Here is a 21,058-nt window from a genome sequence, read left to right as displayed (position 1 = left end):
AGTGGGGGGCGGGGTGGTGAAGTGCAGGGAAGGGGGGGGGGGGGGGGGGGGAGAAGGGGAGGAACCATTCAACTCGATCCCCTACTCGGGCCATTGTGGAGATGATTGCACACTTCTTCAGTTTAACACAGACACTGAAATTTTGCTCAGGGAGAGCATTCTTGAGTTTTCCCAATGTACTGTCAGAGAGACTTCAGCCGAACCTCCCAGAGAACCTGGCATTCCCGTCCCTCCAGAATTTCAGGGCCCTGAAATGTAATTCTAGTCGCAAGTCACTGTGGATTTGAATAAGGGAGTCGGAGGGTTCACTGCACTCACCTTCCGAAAGCAAACATGCAAGCTACTTAATAATACATACCAGACAAGCAACCAGAATCCAGGAATTCAATTTTCAAAACAGCAGGCAATAAAACAGAATTCAATAAATCTGACTAATTAATAGGCTAGCAAAAGGAAAATGATCAAAACTGTTGTATAAATCAAGTGATTAATTAGCTGCCTTCAGAGACAGGACACGTTGTCAGATCTATACATGACTGCAGTCTCTCAACACATCGCAAGCTCAATGCTCCATGAAGCAGTCTAGCAGTTCGCTGGAAAAGCAAGTGTGATACACAAGACCAGAAAAGAGCCAAGGGGAAGGTTCATGCCTGGGTAAGGTACAATACATAGCCTTGCTAGTGTTGTCCAGACACAGACACCAGGTTATTAAAAAATTAATCTTTTACTTTGGGACTACTCCCATCTGCAACCAAAACAAATTTACTCAGTAGGATTTGCTGAGAATTCAGTCCTGGCTCTCAAACCTATCCCCATCTCGTTAAGGTACATCCAAATGCCAACTAATTCTGTCGCTACCAAATTAAGGCTCTTGTCTCACTGGGATAGTGTCACTACCTCTGTACCAGGAGTTCAAGTCCCACCTGCTCCAGAGTGCACTGTAACACAACTATACATGGCGATATCTATTGTGCTCCCTCCAACAGCTCTGTCAGGGTAACAGTTTAAGGCAGTTCTTCATCACCTCCTCAAATAAATGGTTAAAAACAACCATGCCTTACCATCAACGCCCACATCCCACACAAAGATCTCGCAATGGTACCTTAAAGCAATAACCACAGCTTAATAGCAGCTTCCCCTACTAGTTGCCCTCAGGAGATAATTTATTGTTTGAACAGTGATCTAGAGGGAAAAACAAATCGGACAGACACACAGTTTGCTGAAAATGGAAGAATCACTCACCTGCAACATGCAGCTGAGGCCATAAACTAAAGGGCGATGCTGCGGACACGAATGGAAATCCGAGAAGGCTGATTGCACTGGGCTCATCACTACAGCGGGAGCAGCGGGACTGGGAGCAGCCAGTGGAGCGTTATTTGGTCCAATGATCATGTGAGGGGAGTGTGCAGGAACAAGGTTTGTCGAGTTTTCACTCAGAAGAACAGAAAGCCTCCTGGCACAGAAATAGGCAAGGCGACGGGATAAATAAGCCGACTGAACAAACTCTTCGGAATACTGAAAGAAAGAAAAGGATTATTGGGGAAACCTTGCAGTACAAGGCATTTTGCAGTTTCAAGACCGATTTTGTGCGTCCTATCCTGCTCCTATGAAAAGCAGCAGCCTCAAATTGGGTTCCAGTCCAATCCATCCAACCCGTTAGATATAGGAGTACAAGTAGGTGATTCAGCCCACACAAAGTCTGCCCCATCACTTAATGAGACCATGACAATCCTCAACTCCACATTCCTGCCTTATCCCTTCAATCCATGATTCATTTACTGTTTAAAAATCTGTCTCAGTTTTGTGCATGCTAAAAACAAACCCAGCCTTGACAACACTCTGCAGTGAAGAACTCCACAGATTCCCTACTCTCTGAGAAAAGAAATTTCTCATCTCAGTTTTAAATGGGCGAGACCTTATTCTGAGATTATATCCGCTGGTCCTAAATTCTCCAACAAGGGGAAATGTCCATCCTGTCACAGAAGCACACCCTTCGGTCCAATTTGTCCATGCCAACCAAAAGTTTACCAAATTAAATGAGCCCCACTTGCCTGCGTTTGGCTCATATCCCTCTAAACCTTCCCGATTCATGTACCCATCCAAATGTCTTTTAAATATTGGAACTATACCTGCAGCTACCACTTCCTCTGGCGGCTTATTCCACATACAGACCACCGTGTGTGGAGAAAAGTTACCCCTCAGGTACTTTTTAAATCTTCCTTCTGTACCCCTAAAAATATCCTTCCACGTTCTCAACTCACTCACCCAATGGAAAAGGTCTTTGCTTATCATCTTGTCTGTGCCCCTCACAATTTTATAAACCTCTATAAGGTCACCCCTCAAACTCCTGCACTCCAGGTGAAATAAGTCCCAGCCTATCCTTATAACTTAAACCCTCCATTCCTGGCAATATCCTGGTAAATCCTTTCTGAATTCTCTCCAGTTTAATAAAAACCTTTATATTGTAGGGCGACCAGAACTGTACACAGGATTCCAGCAGGGGCCTCACCAACGTCCTGTACAACCTCAACATGACGTCCCGTCTCCTATACTCAATGGTCTGAACAATGAAGGTAAGCGTGCTGAATGCCTTCTTAACCACCCTGCCTACCTGTGTTGCAACTTTCAAGGAACTATGGACCTGAACACCTATGGGGGTCTGTTCTAAAACACTACCCAGATTCCTACCATTAATTGTATAGGTTATGCCCTTGTTTGTTTTACCAAACTGCAATATTTGCATTTAACTAAATTAAACTCCATCTGCCACTCCTCAGCCCATTGGCCCAACTGATCTAGAACCCTTTGTAATCTTAGGTACCCTCCTTCACTGTCAAATATACCACCAATTTTGGCATCACGCGCAAACTTACTAACCATGCCTCCTAAATTCTCCAAATAGTTCACACAAATTACGAACAAAAGTGGACTCCACACTGATCCCTGTAGAACAACACTGGTCACAGACCCCAATTCTAAAACACAACTCTCAACCACCACCCTGTGTCTCCAACATCAAGCCAATTTTGTATCCAATTGGCAAGTTCTCTCTGAATCCCATGTGCTAACTTTACTAATTAGTCTATCACACGGAACCTTGTCAAAGGCTTTAATAAAGTCTATATAGGCAGCATCTACTGCTCTGCCCTTTTTGGTTATGTACTCAAAAAACCCAATCAAGTCAGTGGGACACAATTTTCCATGCACAAGGCCATGCTGACTATCCCTAATCAGTCCCTGCCTCTCCAAAAGCATGTAAATCCTCTCTCTCAATCCTCTCCAACAAGTTATCCACCACAGATCAAACTCCTAGGTCTATAATTCCCAGGCTTCTCCTTATAACTTCTCAAATGAAGACATGACATAAGCTACCCTCCAGTCCTCTGGTACCTCACCTATGTCTATAGATGACGCAAACATCTCCAGTAGGAGTCCCACACTTGCTTCCCTAACTTCCCACAATGTTGTGGGATACACTTGATAAGGTCCTGGAGATTTATCCACTTATGTTTAAAAGACCTCCAGCACTTTCTCTTCTGTAATGTGGACTGTTTTCAAGACATCATTATTTACCAGAGTTCCATAGTCTCCATTTCTCTCTCTACAGTAAAAACTGATGTGAAATATTTGTTTAGTTTCTCTCCCATCTCTTGTGGTTTAATGCATAGACGACTTCCTTGATCTTTAAGGTGTCCCAGTTGTTCTTAATGTACTGTCAAGTCCTCTAAGATCTTACATGTTTCCATGGGTTGCCTCTCATTCTTCTCAACTTAGGGCGGCACGGTGGCACAGTGGTTAGCACTGCTGCCTCACAGCGCCAGAGACCCGGGTTCAATTCCCGACTCAGGCGACTGACTGTGTGGAGTTTACACGTTCTCCCCGTGTCTGCGTGGGTTTCCTCCGGGTGCTCCGGTTTCCTCCCACAGTCCAAAGATGTGCGGGTCAGGTGAATTGGCCATGCTAAATTGCCCGTAGTGTTAGGTAAGGGGTAATGTAGGGGTATGGGTGGGTTTCGCTTTGGCGGGTCGGTGTGGACTTGTTGGGCCGAAGGGCCTGTTTCCACACTGTAAGTCTAATCTAACTCCAATGAGTACAACAAGCCCAATATATCCTCCTCACATTAGAAAGTCCCTTCAAACCCAGGTTTAACTTGAACCTTCGCTGGGCTCTCTCTGATGCCGCTACATCTTCCCTTAGATAGGAGGACCAGAACTGTTCAGAGTATTCCAGTTCTAGTCAGGTCCAACCAAAACAGTGTGTAGCCATGAATCAAGCAAGATAGCTGTAATGGAGAAGACTCAGAAAAGATTAGGCCAATCCTTACTTGTATATCACTATGGATGTAGGGTATGGCTACAGGACTGAATACATAAAAGACTAATAACCAGAGAGTACTCATTCAAATCTAGCCATGACCATTTGTGAAATTAAACATTTTAAAAATCAAAACTGGAAGTAAACATTTAATAAATATGACTATAAAGCTGTAAAAAGACTTAACAATCCAAATAGATCACTTATATCTGTTCAGGAACGAAACACCACGCTTACTCACATTCACCCATATATTAAAATCCAGGAATGCATTCCCCAGTGGCATTAGGGATCGAGACTAAACATATCTCGACTAAATGGACCAAGCATTTCAGTGCAGCAACTTTCCAAAAGCAATTAGGGAATAGGGACCGAATGCTAGCAAGTAGAAGAATAACTTTTTAAAAATGTACTGATTCCAGCTTCACACGAGTCATTCTCAACACTCAGCCAGCCCAGCAAGATACTCAGGAGCAGGTTCAGGAGTTCACAAAGTCAGCCCACACCAGTTTCTCCAGACAATGCTGGGCTTGTGTGATGCACATATCTTAAAAAAGTGCTTTGAGATTACAATCAGTTAGTGTTGAAGGACCGATTCTGGTACCGTATCTATTGCAGCTCGACAAAATGAACTGCAGATTGCAGGGCCATGTCTTCAACCACTTTGGGTGTACAATATGTTCTTATATGATCTCAGTTTCACAATAATGATGACAATTGTTACCATTTTCATATTTTTATTATATCTGAAAAGGAGAAACAGATCAAGAATTACAGCAATGAGCAATTATAAAAGTTGACAGTTTCCAAACTGCCTTTTGCACAAGAAATGGATCAAGCTGCTGAATGATTAAAACAGTGGAGCGTGGCAGCTTGCTAGAAAAACACCACTTGATCGTGATTCAAAGCTCTGGAATAACTTTAACCTATTCCAAAAAGAAACCAAAAGGTCATACCACCTAAGAAGCTATAATGAGTCTATCTGCTATAATTAAACTGTGTCAAGTTTAGCAAACGAGCAGGTGATAATGCACGAAAAGAAAAGGTCTCCTGTGGGTTTGCTCCGATTGAAACCTGGAGTACAATCACAAAAGTACAACAGCGAAGTTCAAGTAATTCAAGGTGGCAGTGGAGAAGGGAGTAGATGTGAATGTGGTGCCAATCAAGCGGGCTGCTTTCTCCTGGGTGGCATCAAGCTTGAACGTTGCTGGAGCTGCAGCCGACCAGGCAAGCGAGGAGTACTCCACCATACTCCTGACTTGTGCCTTGTAGGCGATGCCAGGCTTTGGGGAGTCAGGAGGTAAGTTACTCATTAAAATATAACATTATAGCACAGAAACAGGCCCTTCAGCCAAGATTTCTGCACTGACCAATTACTATTCTAAATGCATCCCATCTCCTTGCACATGGTCTGCATTCCTGTATTCCTTGCCTGTTCACGTGTCTGTCTATTGTATCTGCTTCTACCATCTCCCTTGGCAGCATATTCCAGGGATCTCCTACCTTCTGCAAAAAAAAACTTACCTCACACATCTCCTTTAAACTTGCCCTCTCTCACCTTAAACCATATCCCCTAATATTTGGGAGAAGACTCAGATTATCCACCCTATCCACAACTCTCATAACTTTATGTATTTCTATCAGGTCACCCCTCAGCTTCCACAGTCTAGTCTGTCCAACCTCTCCTTATAGCTAACACAGTCAAATTCAGGCAACATCTTTTGCACCCTCTCCAAAGCTTCCACAGCCTTCCTATAGTGTGGCAACTGCACATAATATTCCAAATGCGGCCTGACTTAAGTTTTACACAGTCACATCATGACTTGCCAACTTTTGTGCTCAATGCCCTGACCAATGAAGGCAAGCATGCCCTATGCCTTCTTTACCACCTTATCCACTTGAGCGACCTCTTTCAGGGAGCCATTGACTTGTACCCCAGGATCCCAGGTAAAAACAAGGGCTGCAGATGCTGGAAACCGGATTCTAGATTAGAGAGGTGCTTTTGCCCGAAACGTCGATTTTCCTGCTCCTCAGATGCTGCCTGAACTGCTGTGCTTTACCAGCACTTTAATCTAGAATCCCAAGATCCCAGTCTATAACAATGCTCTTAAGGGTCCTGCCATTTACTGTATACTATACACTTGCAATTGACTCTTTCTTTAATGGCTACAGCATTGTAGTTCCATATACTTATCCAGGCTATAAGTTCACTTGCTTTATTTTTTATACTCACTGCATTAAAATAAATACACTTCAGACTACCAGCCCTTCCATGTTCACTAATCTGACCCTGTCTGTTCTTCCTACTGGACTCACTCAGTACTCCGAGCCTCTGACTTACTCTTATAGCCACCATATGTACAAGGCAATTCCACGTGAATGTGGACAATCTAGGCTTGTATCCATTCGAGTTTAAGAGAGTGAGAGACAACTCAAAACACAAGGTCCTGAGGAATCTAAACAGGTATATGCGGAAGGAAAGAGAGAAAAATGGAGAGCTAGATCTCATGATTTAAAAATAAGGGGAGATCTATTTAAGACAGAGATGAGGAGATTTTTATTTCTCAAGAGGATTGTGAAAACATTTTGGAACTCTTTTCCTCAAAAGCTAATAGAAGCAGAGTAATTGAATGTTTGTAAGGTAGAAGTTGACTGATTCTTGATAAGTAAGGGTGTACAGATGCATAAATCTCCACAGCCTGATGAGATGCATTGCAGGCTGCTATGGGAGGCAAGGGAGGAGATTGCTGGGGTCCTGGTGGATATATTTAGTAGTTTCCTGGCCGGAATACTGGAGGATAGCTAATGTTCCCAAGAAGGGCAGTAGGGATAACCAGGTAATTCTAGACCAATTAGTCTGATGCCAGTGGCAGGGAAGTTATTGGAAAAAGTTCAAAAGATAGGATTAATCAATAATTGGAAAGGCAGACACTGATTGGAATCGAAGCACAGTTTCTATCTGACTAATTTAATGGAGGTTTTTGAAAAAGTGAATATTGATGAGGATGGTACAATAGGTGTAGTTTACATGGACTTCAGAAAGGCCTTTGACAGGGTCCCACATGGAAGGTTGTTCCAACAAGACAGACCTCATGGGGTCGAAGGCAAGCTAGCAAAATGGATCCAAAACGAACTCGCAAATGGGAGGCAAAGGGTGATGATGGAGGGTTGCTTTTGTGATTGAAAGCCTGTACCCAGTAGTGCACAGAAAATGGTGCTGGGACTCTTGCTGTTTGTTATGTACATTAACAACTTGAACGTGAAAGTAGAAAGTACATTTTGTAAATGTGCAGATAACATGAAAATTGGCGGTGCAGTTGATAGTGAGTAAGATTGGCTCAGGCTACAGTTTGATGTTGATCAGCTGATAAAGTGGGCAGAGCAATGTCAGATAGACCCTAATCCTTATATGTATGAGGTGATGTACTGTGGGAGGCCTAACAAGGAAAGGACATACATAATGAATTGGTAGATCCCTACACCTTAGCGTACAAGTGCATATATCCCTGAAGATGTCAGCACAGATAGACAAGGTGGTGAAGAAAGCACATGGGATGCTTCCCTTCATTAGCCAGGACACAGAATATAGGAGCAAGGAAGTCTTGTTACAACTTTGTAAAGCATTGATTGGGCCACAAATGGGATACTGTGTGCAGTCCTGGTCACCACACTTTCAGAAGGTCATAATTGTACTGGAGAGGGTGCAGAGCAGGCTCACCAGGATGTTCTGAAGGAAGGTCACTGGATCCGAAATGTTAACTCCGATTTCTGTCCTAAGATGCTGCCAAACCTGCTGAGGTTTTCCAGCAATTTCTGTTTTTGTTCACCAGAATGTTGCCGGAGATGAAAAGTCTCAGTTATGAGAAGAAACTGGATATGCTAGGCTTGTTTCCATTGAACACTTGAGGCTGAGGAGGGAATCTGATTGAGGGATACAATATTATGAGGCACAGACAATTTATATTGTGAGAATCTTTTTGCCATGGCATACCTGTCTAAGGCCAGAGAGCGCAGGTTTAAGGCAAGGGCTAAGCAGATTAGAGAAGACCTGAGGAAAAATATTTCCCCCAGAGAGTGGCAATAAATTGGAACATACGCCTAGGGGAGTAGTGGAGGCAAGTCCTCTAACAACATTTGAGCAGCATCTGGATGCCTGGCCACAGTAGGCTGCGGAGAAAGTGAGGATTGCAGATGCTGGAGATCAGAGTCGACAAGAGTGATGCTGGAAAAGCACAGCCAATCAGGCAGCATCTGAGGAGCAGGAGAATTGACATTTCGGGCATAAGCCCTTCATCAGGAATGGACCAAGTGCAGATAAACGAGATTAGTGCAGCTTGGTGTTCATTGGTCAGAATAGACACGATGGACCAAAGGGCCTGCTTTTACCCTTGTAAACTGAAAGTTAGAACTTCCTCAACACTGTCCCCATCAAAGAGCCTAGAATAGGCACAGTACACGGCCTGACATATAATAAGGCTGCATCTACTCTTTTAAACTGAATGCCACCTCCCCTGTCCCCATCTCACATCAGTGATGGAATAAGTGAACGTTTAAGGTGTTGGATGAGTGTCATTTAAATGGGCAACTTTGTCCTGGATAATGGTGAAAGCTTCAAAAACTACTGGAGCTGCACTCATCTGGGAAAGTAGAGCATATTCCATCACACTCCCAACCTAAGTCTTGGAGATGTCTCACAACTTTTCATGGTTTACCTTCTCTCTTGGTGTTTGCCCATCAGTAAATTCTCTAAGGCCTAAGTGTATCCTTTTGCAGTTGAATGAACGACACTGGAGTCTACAATAGTGGCAACAGTGGTTACAACTACTGCCTCACAGTATCAGGGACCCAGCTGTAATTCCACCCTCAGAAGGATTGTGCGCATTCTCCCAGTGCCTGCGTGGGTTTCCTTCGGGTGCTTCGGTTTCCTCCCACAGTCCAAAGACGTGCAGGTTAGGTGGATTAGCCATGGGAAATGCCTTTTTGGGGGTGGGATGCTCTTCGGAGGATCAGCGTGGATTCAATGGGCCAAAAGGCCACTCTGTTATGATTCTGTGTGATACAGGCTCTACACCTCCAAGTTGGGCCTGTGTCAATTTATAAATAATCATTATGCAAGTACCCAACAAACGATTCCAAAAGAAAATTAGAAGACTTGTCTCATTATTTTCAGCACATCAAAAGGTCAAGGTTATCAGTACTGGGAAGTGGAACTCATTAGCTGCTGCAGCCATCACTCTCCGATCAGAACAGAACTTGGCTTTTAAGCAACCAGTATTCCACTCTTTCCCAACAAGAGCAAATGGTACTTCAAAGAACATCAATTTCCAAGACTAATCACCTACGTGACACCCCCTCCCCCCGACCCCTGTAAGACTCTCAGCCATTGATAAATGAGGAACAGGTTGGTAATTAATTCCAAACTACAATCAATCAAAGTAAACTTCCAAACTCAGCTGATATAGAACCGAAATCTTCAAGTAGAGTTTTTTGAAGAAGTAACAAAGAGGATTGATGAGGGCAGAGCAGTAGATGTGATCTATGTGGACTTCAGTGAGGCATTCGCCAAGGTTCCCCATGGGAGACTGGTTAGCAAGGTTAGATCTCATGGAATACAAGGAGAACTAGCCATTTGGATACAGAACTGACTCAAAGATAGAAGACAGAGGGTGGTGTTGGACGATTGTTTGTCAGACTGGAGGCCTGGTACCAGTGGTGTGCCACAATGATCAGTGCTGGGTCCACTACTTTTCAACATTTATATAAATGATTTGAATGTGAACATAGGCAGTATAGTTAGTAAGTTTGCAGATGACACCAAAATTGGAGGAGATGTAGTGGACAGCAAAGAAGGTACCCTCAAATCACAACGGGATCTTGACCAGATGGGCCAATGGGCTGAGGAGTGGCAGATGGAGTTTAATTTAGATAAATGAGAGGTGCTGCATTTTGGAAAAGCAAATCAGAGCAGGTCTTATACACGTAATGGTAAGATCCTATGGAGTGTTGCTGAACAAAGAGACCTTGGAGTGCAGGCTCATAGCTCCTTGAAAGTAGAGTCACAGGTAGATAGGATGGCGAATGCGGCGTTTGGTATGCTTTCCTTTATCGGTCACAGCATAGAGTATTGGAGTTGGGAGGTCATGTTGCGGCTGTATAGGACATTTATTAGACTGCTTTTGGAATATTGAGTGCAATTCTGGTTTCTTTTCTATCAGAAGAATGTTGTGAAACTTGAAAGGGTTCAGAAATGATTTACAAAAATGTTGCCAAGGTTGAGCTATAGGGAGAGGCTGAACAGGCTGGGGCTGTTTTCCCTGGAGCATCGGAGGCTGAGGCGTGACCTTATAGAGATCTATAAAATCATGAGGGGCATGGGTAGGATAAATAGACAAAGTCTTTTCCCTGGCGTGGAGGAGTCCAGAACTAGATGACATAGGTTCAGGGTGAGAGGGGAAAGATTTAAAAAGGGACCTGAGGGGCAACTCTTTCATGCAGAGGGTGGTGCATGTATGGAATGAGCTGCCAGAGGAAGAGCTGGAGGCTGATACAATTACAACATTTAAAAAGCATTGCATAGATATATAAATAGGAAGGGTTTAGAGGGATATCCGCAAAGTGCTGGCAAATGGGACTAGATTAAGTTGGAATATCTGGTCAGCATGGATGAGTTAGACCAAAGGATCTGTTTCCACGTTGTATATCTCTACGACTTTGGAGAAGAAGTTTTCAATCCTACACATTGTGCTGGATTCAATCCCAGATGTGAAAGGCCTATGCAAACCCACAATAGCAACTGGAACCCACTGTTGAGTGAATAGCTCTATAGACTACAGCATGGAGGCAATCTTGGAGTTGGATTAAATATTGCAGGATCGAAGGGGGTGAAAAAGTTTTCCTTCTACTGTAGAAGTGTAAGTATCTATGAATTTGCATCATTTGAAGACAGACATTAACAGGGCAGGACAGTGGCTCATTAGTGAGCACTGCTGCCTCACAACACCAGGAACCCAAGTTCAATTGCAGCCTGGGGCAACTGTCTGTGTGGGTTTCCTGCAGGTACTTTGGTTTCCTCCCAAGTCCAGCGATGTGCAGGCTGGATGAATTAGCCATGTGAAATGCAGGGTTACAGAGAGAGGGTTGGGAGCTTGGTCCAGATGGGATGCTCTTCAGAGGATCAGTGTGGACCTGCTAGGCTGCATGTTGGATTCTATTCTCTCGGACAACTGCAATTCATACGTACTATTCTTCAAACAACAATTGTATGTGTGGAATCTTTCATTAAAAAGAGACAAAAGATGAATATTTATTTTACTTACCTGAAGCATCAATGGCAACAGCATCTTGAGGAGTTCGTCATCTGCCGGTCTGACCTTTTCCAGCACATCCAGAATCCAGGTTAAATATTCATGTCTCTCCAACATCCCATCCTACAACATGACATGCAAACTAGTTAAAGCAAGTTTCTTCTCCTTGTTCTTCAGTCAGTAAAATCAACATATACCCTTTTCTGGAAAGCCAACCAATCGTGATCCCAACATTTCTAATGCCTGAAAGAATTAATTTTTCCTGTGGTACTGTTGAGCGTATTAACAATCACTAAACTACAAAAGATTTATCGCAGAGCATTGCTCAATGCCATGTGTGATAAAATAGCTTCTCAGAAGAGAAGTATACAAAAACATTATGGAAATGAAAATGTAGCAATATTAATAGCCTAAGATCAAACCTTTCTGATGACAAATTTAATAACTGTCCTCTATAGCAATGTTATTTGAAGAAAAAAAATTATAGGTGCATCTTAAGCTGTTGAATTTAACTGATAGCCTTGGCAGGAGCAACAAGATAACCAGACTGTCATTTGATGCAAACACAGATTAATTAGCACCCGGTTACACACTCCTGTTGAGATGGGTACTTCTTGAACTGTCGACATTGGCAAGGAGACGTTTGCAAGGATTGTAAAGCAAGTGCAACCTTGAAAGTTAGAATACCAGTCTTGGAACGAAAAGAAGTAAATCCACTCACTGGTGCTAAGGTCAATAGAACAAAGCAAAGTGCAAAGAACTGCAGATCCTGGAAATCGGAAACAAAAATAGAAATTGCTGGAGAACTTCAACAGACAATCAAGGTACTTTTCAATGTATAATTTCAGTTACATCACACTGTAAACTTTTGCTATAAATTCTGTGCCTTACAATTGTGTCCTCCCCAACCACCTGATGAAGGAGCGACACTCTGAAAGCTAGTGCTTCCAATGAAACCTGTTGGACTATAACCTGGTGTTGTGAGACTTTTAACTTTGTACACCCCAGTCCAACACCGGCGTCTCCACATCAACACCCCAGCAGGTCTGGCAGCATGGATTGGATCAGATCGGATTGAATTTGTTATCACGTGTACCAAGGCACAGTGAAAAGCTTTGTCTTGCGAGCAATACAGGCAGAACACAAAGTTAAGTAGCAAAGATAGTAAATAATAGGTAAACAGCAGCAAAAACAAAAACACAGGTACAGGTGAATGTTAAGAATTTGAGAGTCCATTCAGTATTCTGACAGAAGCAGAGACAATGCCTCAATTCCAGTTATCTTTAAGCAGAACTGGCAAAGTCATAGATGTCAACTCTGCTTCCCTCACTATGGGTGCTGCAAGATCTGCTGAGCTTCTCCAACAATTTCTGGTTTTGTTTTAGATTTCCCACATCCACAGTTCTTTGCTTTTTCTTTTTGAGTGATTTCAACAGGTTTGGAAAAGGAGAGTTGATACACTTAAATGGTGCAGCACTTGATGTATTTTAGATTTGAAACCAAGTCACTACAAAGATGTTGCTTAACCCTTTTTTTAAAAAATACAAAGAAGATATCAGAAAACACCTTGCAATTCATGTACAATGTGGATCATGTTGGGAAAAAATGTAATGTGCAGTTGGAATAAACTATGATGGAGGCTAATGGAAACTTTGCCTCTTTTGCAAGAGGATTTGAGTCCAGTTTTGCTTCAAGTGTACAGATGTTTGGTTGGACTGCATCTGGAGTACTGTATGCAGTTTTGGTCTTAACTCAAGAAAGATATTATTGCCAGAAGAAATGCAATGAAGGTTCACTCGACTGGTTGGTGAGATGTCAGTACAGTCCTATGAAGAGGACTTGGGCAAACTGGATCTAGATTTTCTGAAATTTCGAAGACTGGATGGCAATCTCATGGATTTTTACAAATTACTTGAAGTGATACACAGGGTAGTTGGGGGGGCAAGATGTTTCCCCCAGTTGGGAAACCTAGGATCAGGGCATGTTTTAAAAATAAAAGGGAATGTCATTTATTTCTGAGATTAAGGGAATGAATGGTAGGTCTTTAGGCAGTACTGAAGAACAAAAGGATCTTGGTGTACACGTCCACTGATCCCTGAAGGTGTCAGTACAGGTAGACAAAGTGGTGACAATGGCATATAGGATGCTTGCCTTCATTAGCTGGGATGTAGAATATGACAGTAAATAATTTTTGTAAAACACTGGTTAGGCCACAGATGGAATATTGTGTGCAGTTTTGTTTGCCACATTATTGGAAGGATATGATTGCACTAGAGAGTGGGCAGAGGAGCTTCATCAGGAGGTTGCCTGGAATGAGAAGTCTCAGTTAGGAGGAGAGAGTGGATAGGCTGTCCTTCAAGCAAAGGAGGGATCTAACTGAGGTATACAAAATTATGAGAGACATAGGTAGAGTAGATTGTGAGAATCTTTTCCCCATGGCAGATGTATCTCAGACCAGGGGTAACAGGTTTGTGTAGAGCAGGAGATGTGAGCAAAACAAAATTTCACCCAGAGGATACAGAAATGTAGAACATGCTGCCTGAGAGGGTGATGGAGGGAGATACTCCTGGAACATTGAAGCAGAATCTGGAAGACCACTTAGAACGTGAGGCTTTTGGAAGTTATGAACTAACTGCAGGTAAATAGGATTGTGTACATAGAACACAAAACAGTACTGGATGAGGAACAGGCCATTTAGTTCACTTGCACCAACACATGGTGTCTTTCTAAACTAAAAATCTTTTGTCTCTACTTGATCCATCCCCCTGCCTATTCATATTTCTGTCAAAATGCCTCCTAAATATGGCTATTGTATCCACTTCTATCACCTCCTTTGGCTGGTCATTCCAGGCACTTACCACCCTCTGTGCAAAAAAAACCTTTCCTCTCTCATCTCCTTTAAACTTACCTCCTTTTACCTTAAACCTACACTCCCTAAAAGTTGACATTTCTACCCTGGGACAAAGACTCTAACTATTCATTCCATCAGGTTGTTCCCCCATTCTTCAACATCCAAATGAAAACAAACCAAGTTTGTCCAATCTCTCCTCACAGCCAATACCCTCCAACAACCTGGTAAATCATTTCTGTACCCCCCCCCCCTCTAAAGCCTTCACATCATTCTGCATGAACGATCCACAATATTCCAAATGTGGTGTAACTGAAGTCGTTCACAGCTGCAGAAGAACTTGCCAACTTTTATACCCCAGGAGAAAGTGAGGACTGCAGATGCTGGAGATCAGAGTCAAAAAGGGTGGCGCCGGAAAAGCACAGCCGGTCAGGCAGCATTCAAGGAACCGGAGATTCGATGTTTCAAGCGTGAGCCTTTTGCTTCTCATTCCTAATGTCAGGCTTCTGCTTCAGGGAACTGTTTGCCTAGATCCCTCTGAATGTTGATGCTACTAAGGGTTCTGCTAATTAATGTATACTTTCTTCCTACATCAGATCTTCCAAAATGTATCACCTCGCATTTGTCTGGATTCAAATCCATCTGTTATTTCTCCTCCCAAGTCTCCAGCCTACCTATAACCTGCTGTGGCAATCTTCCTCACTATCCACAGCTCCCCCAATCTTTGTGTGTCATCTGCAAACTAAGTCAAACCATCTATATTCTCCTCCAAATCATTTAGATTAGAATAGATTAGATTTCCTACAGTGTGGAAACAGGCCCTTCAGCCCAACAAGTCTATACCGACCCTCCAAAGAGTAACCCGCCCAGGTCCATTTCCCTCTGACTAATGTACCTAACACTATGGGCAATTTAGCATGGCCAATTCACCTGACCTGCACATCTTTGGGCTGTGGGAGGAAACCCACACAGACACAGGGAGAACATGCAAATTCCACACAGACAGTCGTCCGAGGCTGGAATTGAACCAGGGACCCTGGTGCTGTGAGGCAGCAGTGCTAACCACTGAGCCACCATGCCACCTGTATATATTACAAACAACAGGGGTTCCAGAACTGATCCCTGCAGAACACCACTGCTCACAGATCTCCAGTCAGAAAAACACCTTTTCACCACCACACTCTACTTAGTTCTGTATCTATCATACCAGTTCATCTCAGACCCCATGTGACTTCAACATTTGTACCTCGTGAAAGGCCTTACGAAAGTCCATACAGACAACATCCACCACTTTTCCCTCAATTTCTCAACAACTTCAAATCAAGTTTGTGAGACACGACATACCCTGCACTAAGCCATTCGGCCTATAACCAATAAGTCCATGCTTTTCGAAATGGGAGTAAATGTTATCCCTAAGAATCTTCTCCAATAATTTCCCTGCTACTGAGACAAGGCTCACCAGCCTGTAATTTCTTGGATTATCCCTGTCGCCCTTCTAAAAGGACAACGTCAGCTTTTTTCCAGTTCTCTGGAATCTCACCTGTAATGAAAGAGGATACAAAGATTTTGTATAAGGCCCCAGCAATCTCCTTCCCCATCTCCCTCAGCATTCTACATTTCCACCCTCCCTGGGTGTACAACACTGCCAGATGCGGTGCAACTGCTTTCACAAGAGGCCATCCCCCAACAGTATCCAAACCTGTATACCCTGTATGAGGGGGGAATGGTTACAAGCTCTCCTGCACAGCCTGCCTACACTAACACATCTTCCTGGTGGTTACCTAACTCTTTTCTGTCTATGTAGTTCTTATGGTGTGACTAGCTTGCTAAATGTGCTATCCAGAACACTGGACAGCACGGTGGCTCAGTGGTTAGCACTGCTGCCTCACAACACCAGGGACCCGGGTTCCATTCCAGCCTCGGGTGACTATCTGTATGGCGTTTGCACATTCTCCCAGAGTCTGCATAGGTTTCCTCCTGCAATCCAAAGATGTGTAGGTTACTAGTAGGGAATGGGTCTGGGTGGGTGACTCCTCAGAAGGTTGGTGCAGATATTTGGCCCAAAGGGCCTGTTTCCACACTGTAGGAATAATTCTAATTTCCAGCCTCACGGGTGGTCCATTGGGAGTCCAGCTGCAGCTCCGGGTGCTCCAAGCGTTAAATCAGGAATTCCAGCTGAACACACCTCCTGCATGTGGAGTTGCCATGGAGACTGGAAGTGTTCCTGATTTCCCACACATCGCAGGAGGGGTATTCCACATGGCCAAGTTTGCCTGCCATTGTGAACCTGATCAACAACAAGACAATGAACCAGGAATGGATTCCACCACCTTACCCACTTGTTACCAACTCCAATCTCTCACTCCTGCCGTGTAGTTTGGTGCTGGTCAGTGAGCATTGACATGAAGGGCTTGTTTCTATGCCGTACGACTCAATAACCTATTTTCAATTATTCTTCGCTCAGACAGTGGTGAATCTTTGGAACTCCCTATCCCCAGGGACTGTGAAAGCTCAGTCATTAAGTATGTTTAAGTTAACAATTGGGAGATTCCTGATTAAACATGGTGTTAGGGAATGGGGATAGTTTGGGAAGAAGTAACTGAACTGTTTAATCAGAGTCACTTAAATTCTATTCTATTCTATTCTATTAAAACTTGAGTATATTTAAGACTGAGATGGATACGTTCTTGAGTATCAAAGAGATCAAGGGTTATGGGGAGAAAGCAGGAGAATGGAGTTGAGAAACTTATCAGCCATGATTGAATGGCGGAGCAGACTTGATGGGCTGAATGGCCTAATTTCTGATTCTGGGTCCTGTGATCTTATAGCATAGAACAGAATATTGTTTTAAGGCATGGAGGATGACATTCAGCCCAGTTCTACTATCTAGTACTTTCCCCATATCCATGTACACCATTTCTAACCAAATAATCACCCAATGTCCTCTGGAACGCTTCTATTGAACCTGCCTCCACCAAATTTCCAGGCAATACGTTGCGTGCTCTTGTCATTCACTGAAAAATGTCCTGAATAGGATATAAGAAGTCAGCTGCAAACCATTTTACAAATGAGTCTGAATATTGAAACTTTAAATGTATTTTGAGGGGACGGTTGCATCAAGACATAGGACATTCTAAGTATTGCCATTAAATATAAGGCTGCTAGCAGGTGCAGAGGATGAAGTATAATCCCAACTACTAGGTTGACAGGGGAATACTATAGCAAATACTGCAACAAGTGATATTGCATAAATATAAAGAGCATTGAGAAAGAAAGGGTGGGTGGAAAGGAAGGAAGGGCGAAAGGAAAAGAAGGGGCAGAAGATAGAAATTGGCAGGATTCTAGACAGTTCGCTCCATCAATTCCTTTTTATCTCATCTTCTACTCCTCCAATCATGGTGATGGGGGTGCAGAAAGAGATGGCAAAAGGAAAATAAATATCCTTGTTGTCTGCCTTAGGATGGTTCAGACCAAGGGAACACAGCAGGAGAGAAAGGGTAAGCAACACAGCAAGGGTGACAAATACTAAGGTAAGGATATTTTCCATAGTTATGCTATTATGTCAACATCAATGTTCGCATTTCCGATTGGATATTCAAGTCCATCAACAATGGGTTGCCACACTTCAGACCTCAATCCAGTGGGCAAAGGTGCAAAATCGTTTCTCTGCCTCCCTACTGTTAAAGGGGCATGCCACCAATAATAAGGCATGTCCATCAAAGGCTTGATGCAGGAAAACATGGTGAAAATCTATGCTAGTGAGGAGGATGCTGGGGCTAACCTGAGCAATTACAGGTGGAGAAGATTTTTCTTAAATATATATTTCCTTAATATTTAATTCATATTTTTCATAACATAAAAAAGCTTCCTGGTGTCAATTATTCTCTGAGCTTTCTCAATGCTATCACTTGTTGGGGCAAAAAGATTCTCAATTGTTACTGCAATGGATTATTACAGTAGAAATTAGCACAAACAGCAGTAATACACAACTTTTGACCATCTGGCTGAATAGAACTGAATTTAAACTCATTTTATGGAACAAAAGAAAGCACTCAAAAAGCCCAGGATAGAGTCAGTACAATTCCTTGGAGCTTATTACAGGCAAACTCTCTGCTAAACCAATCTGATTTTGTTTGCACTTGGATACTTCCCTAACTTTCCCCTCAATGGGTCAATAAATCACAGATCAACCTCTAATGCTGAATTAGGTCATGTTTTATACTAGCAGGATCACAAGCTTAAAAAAAGTAGTCCATGTCCTTGTGTGATTCACAGCCACAGACTTCAGAGGGACAAAATTATTCCACTGTTTCCTCAGAATCAGAAGCATAAAAGTAAAGCAGGAAAGATAATTTGTAAGATAGATTGCAAGGTCAGAAATCCACAGACCCAATTTTAAGCATATGGGGCTCCAAAACTGTGCAATGCAAAATTCAGTGCATATTGGCAGATGCAATGTTCTTTCATTGCATTGAATAAAATGCATGATCATAGCTAATCTGTTAGCACATCTATCCAATGGAAGTTAACCCATTGTTTGGAAATTAGATGGGAGTTTCACTGATAAAGAGTCAGCATCTATTGCTTATCCCTAATTGTCCTAGAAATGAATCGTTTAGGCTATACAATAGTTGGGGCCGATCTCACACACAGTAGATATTGGAGTCCCAGGGGCCTGTGTGGGGAGGAAAGGACAATAACCAGTGCCTAGATCTCAAGGTGGGTTGGGGTCACCATGCCCTCGTCAAGAACCCTGGTCAGGCTCCCATCCATCCCATTTCTAATGTAGGGTTAACCTCCACTGGATACATTGTTTACAGACAGGCTATGATCATGCATTTCATTCAAAGCAATGAATATTGCACAGCAGCACTTGATTCCCCGTGTTGTTCCTTCTGGGCCTGTGGATCTCTGACCTTGCAATCCCTTATAAAACTAAAGCCTGGAGGTCCAGGCCAGGAGCAGCACTGGGTCCTGTGATGCCAGTCACTGCCTGAATTAACCAGATTAGGTTTTGTTTTGGCAATCAGTGATGGTTTGGTAATCAACATTGCTGATACCAGCTTACATCTCGATTTTCTTAATTGAATTTAAATTCCACCAAGTCCTGTGTGAGATCTGAACCCATCTCCCCAAAGCTATTCTGCTAGGTCACTGAATTACTCAAAAGTGACATTACCACAGTGAACCTAAACTTACAATCATTTTAATGACATTGCTACTAATATTCTAAAGCACTGTTATAGTGAGAGAGAGAAAAAAGAAACAAACAGATTATTTCCATTCATTGTTTCTGAATATTTTAATTTAAAAAGGCTGAATAGTATGGGCCTGGGAGTGGAGCAAAGGTCCAAATCCTGAGCAAACTTGACCAGAGGATACACAAGCTGAAAATGTGTTGCTGGAAAAGCGCAGTGGGTCAGACAGCATCCAAAGAGCAGGAGAATCGACGTTTCGGGCATGAGCCCTTCTTCCTGAAGAAAGGATCATGCCCGGAACGTCGATTCTCCTGCTCTTTGGATGCTGCCTGACCCGCTGCGCTTTTCCAGCAACACATTTTCAGCTCTGATCTCCAGCATCTGCAGTCCTCACTTTCTCCCAGAGGATACACAAGTCAAGTGGCAATATTGCTCAAAGATGCTCATGTTTAAATGGTTGAACACTCTCCAACAAATCAACCTTGCCCCATTGCACTAAAAAAAACAAAGCACTGGTTCAACAAACATGATGTAAAACAAATCATCAGAGAGGGGGAGGAGAGAGAGAAGCCAACAGAAAGTGTTAATAATAATTCTTTGCTAATGGTTCAGAATCGAAAAGAGGAACCGAAGCCAAGACTCCTCCTCCAAGTCCCATTTGTTCAACAGCTGAGAGTTTCCAACTGACTTGCACTGACATCTTCTTTTATACTGTAGAACAGCTTCTACATGAAGTGGCTCTGTAACGTGGCAGAACTCCCACTGTTATTTAATCTATCCATTTACATAGCTGGGACAAATTCCAGCACTGTTAAGAAAGGAAGAATCAATTATACAAAGGAAGTCACAATGATAACCTTCAGCTTTTGACTGCAGATGTGTTTTGTTATCAAGTGGAGGTGAATAAAGGTGAAAATTATCAGCAACCACTTGACGCCGAGAGCATTACTCACACTTAATTCCTGTAATCCACCCTAATTGGATCGACACTCATCTACATCATTAATGCCCCTCATATTAAATTATACGGTGTCAAAATCAGGTTTGCAGCATAAAATGTTTGTTATATAAAATGTCTGGAAATGTGAGCATTACTAGGAAAATCAGCACTTGTAACCCAACCAAGGTGATCTTGAGGCGACACTGTTGGACTTTCTTCCCAAATAGCTGCAGTCCATTTGGGGAATATGCTCAGACAGTGATGACACGAATGGATTTTCAGGAATTACACTCAATGGAGGAACAGAAATACAAAGTGGAGGTGATGTGTGTTTCTATGGGCCTATTGCACTTGTCTTTCTCGGTGGCAGAGAGCATGAAGTTTGGGAGATACTGCCAAACGCAATGGGCAAACAGAACTGCTACACAGTTGTTTTAACCCATCATGGTACAAA

General features: G+C 42.9%; 1 protein-coding gene across 5 annotated transcripts in view; it reads right to left on the bottom strand.

Moving 5' to 3' along the window:
• Positions 1–21,058, bottom strand: part of LOC132821781 (mediator of RNA polymerase II transcription subunit 12-like protein) — a 604,412-nt gene that overhangs the window by 485,409 nt on the left and 97,945 nt on the right. For all 5 annotated transcript variants that reach the window (XM_060834551.1, XM_060834553.1, XM_060834556.1 and 2 more), the window contains exons 6-7: positions 11,631–11,741; positions 1,243–1,515 (exon numbers count right to left, since the gene is read on the bottom strand). In XM_060834551.1, coding sequence (XP_060690534.1) covers positions 1,243–1,515; positions 11,631–11,741 — 384 coding nt within the window. The remainder of the gene's footprint in view (positions 1–1,242; positions 1,516–11,630; positions 11,742–21,058) is intronic.

Source organism: Hemiscyllium ocellatum, chromosome 13, assembly GCF_020745735.1.
Source record: "Hemiscyllium ocellatum isolate sHemOce1 chromosome 13, sHemOce1.pat.X.cur, whole genome shotgun sequence".
NCBI lineage: Eukaryota > Metazoa > Chordata > Chondrichthyes > Orectolobiformes > Hemiscylliidae > Hemiscyllium > Hemiscyllium ocellatum.
Note: the sequence above shows the minus strand (reverse complement) of the source record. Positions and strands in the feature narration are given on the sequence as shown.